This window comes from Oncorhynchus gorbuscha, unplaced genomic scaffold (assembly GCF_021184085.1).
Source record: "Oncorhynchus gorbuscha isolate QuinsamMale2020 ecotype Even-year unplaced genomic scaffold, OgorEven_v1.0 Un_scaffold_662, whole genome shotgun sequence".
In the NCBI taxonomy this organism is placed as follows: domain Eukaryota; kingdom Metazoa; phylum Chordata; class Actinopteri; order Salmoniformes; family Salmonidae; genus Oncorhynchus; species Oncorhynchus gorbuscha.
Window position 1 is genome coordinate 337,451 of NW_025745758.1, and position 1,334 is coordinate 338,784.

Below are 1,334 nucleotides of genomic sequence, written 5' to 3' on the forward strand. Positions count from 1 at the left end.
TAGAGTGTAGGACTAGTAACCAGCAGGTAGCCTAGTGGTTAGAGTGTTGGACAGGTAACCAGCAGGTAGCCTAGTGGTTAGAGTGTTGGACTAGTAACCAGCAGGTAGCCTAGTGGTTAGAGTGTTGGACTAGTAACCAGCAGGTAGCCTAGTGGTTAGAGTGTTGGACTAGTAACCAGCAGGTAGCCTAGTGGTTAGAGTGTTGGACTAGTAACCAGCAGGTAGTCTAGTGGTTATTATTATATTATTATATATTATTTTCCTCACGCAATCATTATCGTGTTGGTGGGGCGTTGGTGGGGCGTTGGTGGGGCGTTGGTGGGGCGTTGGTGGGGCGTTGGTGGGGCGTTGGTGGGGCGTTCAGGGCGGTGTTGGTGATTGTTGGTGGGGCGTTGGGGTGCGTTCAGGGGTGTTGGTGGGGTGTTGGTGGGGTGTTGGTGGGGCATGTTGGTGGGGTGTTGGTGGGGTGTTGGTGGGGCGTTGGTGGGGCGTTGGTGGGGTGTTGGTGGGGCGTTGGTGGGGCGTTGGTGGGGCGTTGGTGGGGGTGTGGGGGCGTTGTACTGTTGGTGGGGGCGTTGGTGGGGTGTTGGTGGGGCGTTGGTGGGGTGGGGCGTTGGTGGGGCGTTGGTGGGGGCGTTGGTGGGGCGTTGGTGGGGTGTTGGTAACAGGGGCGTTGGTGGGGCGTTGGTGGGGCGTTGGTATGTGGTGGGGTAACAGGGCGTTGGTGGGGTGTTGGTGGGGGTTGGTGGGGCGTTGGTGGGGCGTTGGTGATTGTTGGTAACAGGGGCGTTGGTGGGGTGTTGGTGGGGCGTTGGTGGGCGTTGGTGGGGCGTTGGTGGGGTGTTGGTGGGGCGTTGGTGGGCGTTCAGGGCGTTGGTGGGGCGTTGGTGGGGGTTGGTGGGGTGTTGGTGGGGCGTATGGCGTTGGTGGGGCGTTGGTGGGGCGTTGGTGGGCGTTGGTGGTACTGTTGGTGGAGCGTTGGTGGGGCGTTGGTGGGGCGTTGGTTGTACTGTTGGTGGGGCGTTGGTGGGATTCAGGGCATGTTGTGGGGTGTTGTGGGGCGTTGGTGGGGCGTTGGTGGGGCGCTTGGTGTGATTGGGCATGTGGGGCGTTGGTGATTGGGCGTTGAGTGGGGTGTTGATTCAGGGCATGTCCTGTTGGATTGGTAACGTTGGTGGGGTGTTGGTGGGGGCGTTGGTGGGGCGTTGGTGATTGGTAACGCTTTGGATTCAGGGGTGTTGGTGGGGCGTTGGTGGGGCATGTTGGTGGGGCGTTGGTGGCGCGTTGGTGCGTTGGTGTACTGGGCGTTGGTGGGGTGTTGGTGGGGCGTTGTC

The 1,334-nt window shown here is 60.9% G+C and overlaps 1 protein-coding gene across 1 annotated transcript; it reads right to left on the bottom strand.

The window, feature by feature from the left end:
* Window positions 1-263: 263 nt before the first annotated feature.
* On the bottom strand, window positions 264-1,103 carry LOC124019743 (extensin-like). Its single transcript, XM_046335165.1, has one exon. It carries the CDS (start codon window positions 1,101-1,103, stop codon window positions 264-266), a length of 840 nt encoding a protein of 279 aa, XP_046191121.1.
* Between the last annotated feature and the right edge of the window lie 231 nt (window positions 1,104-1,334).

Bases quoted from the DNA above. Each gene is read 5' to 3' on its own strand.
- LOC124019743 (XM_046335165.1), bottom strand. From the start codon at position 1,103: ATGCCCAATCACACCAAGCGCCCCACCAACGCCCCACCAACGCCCCAC.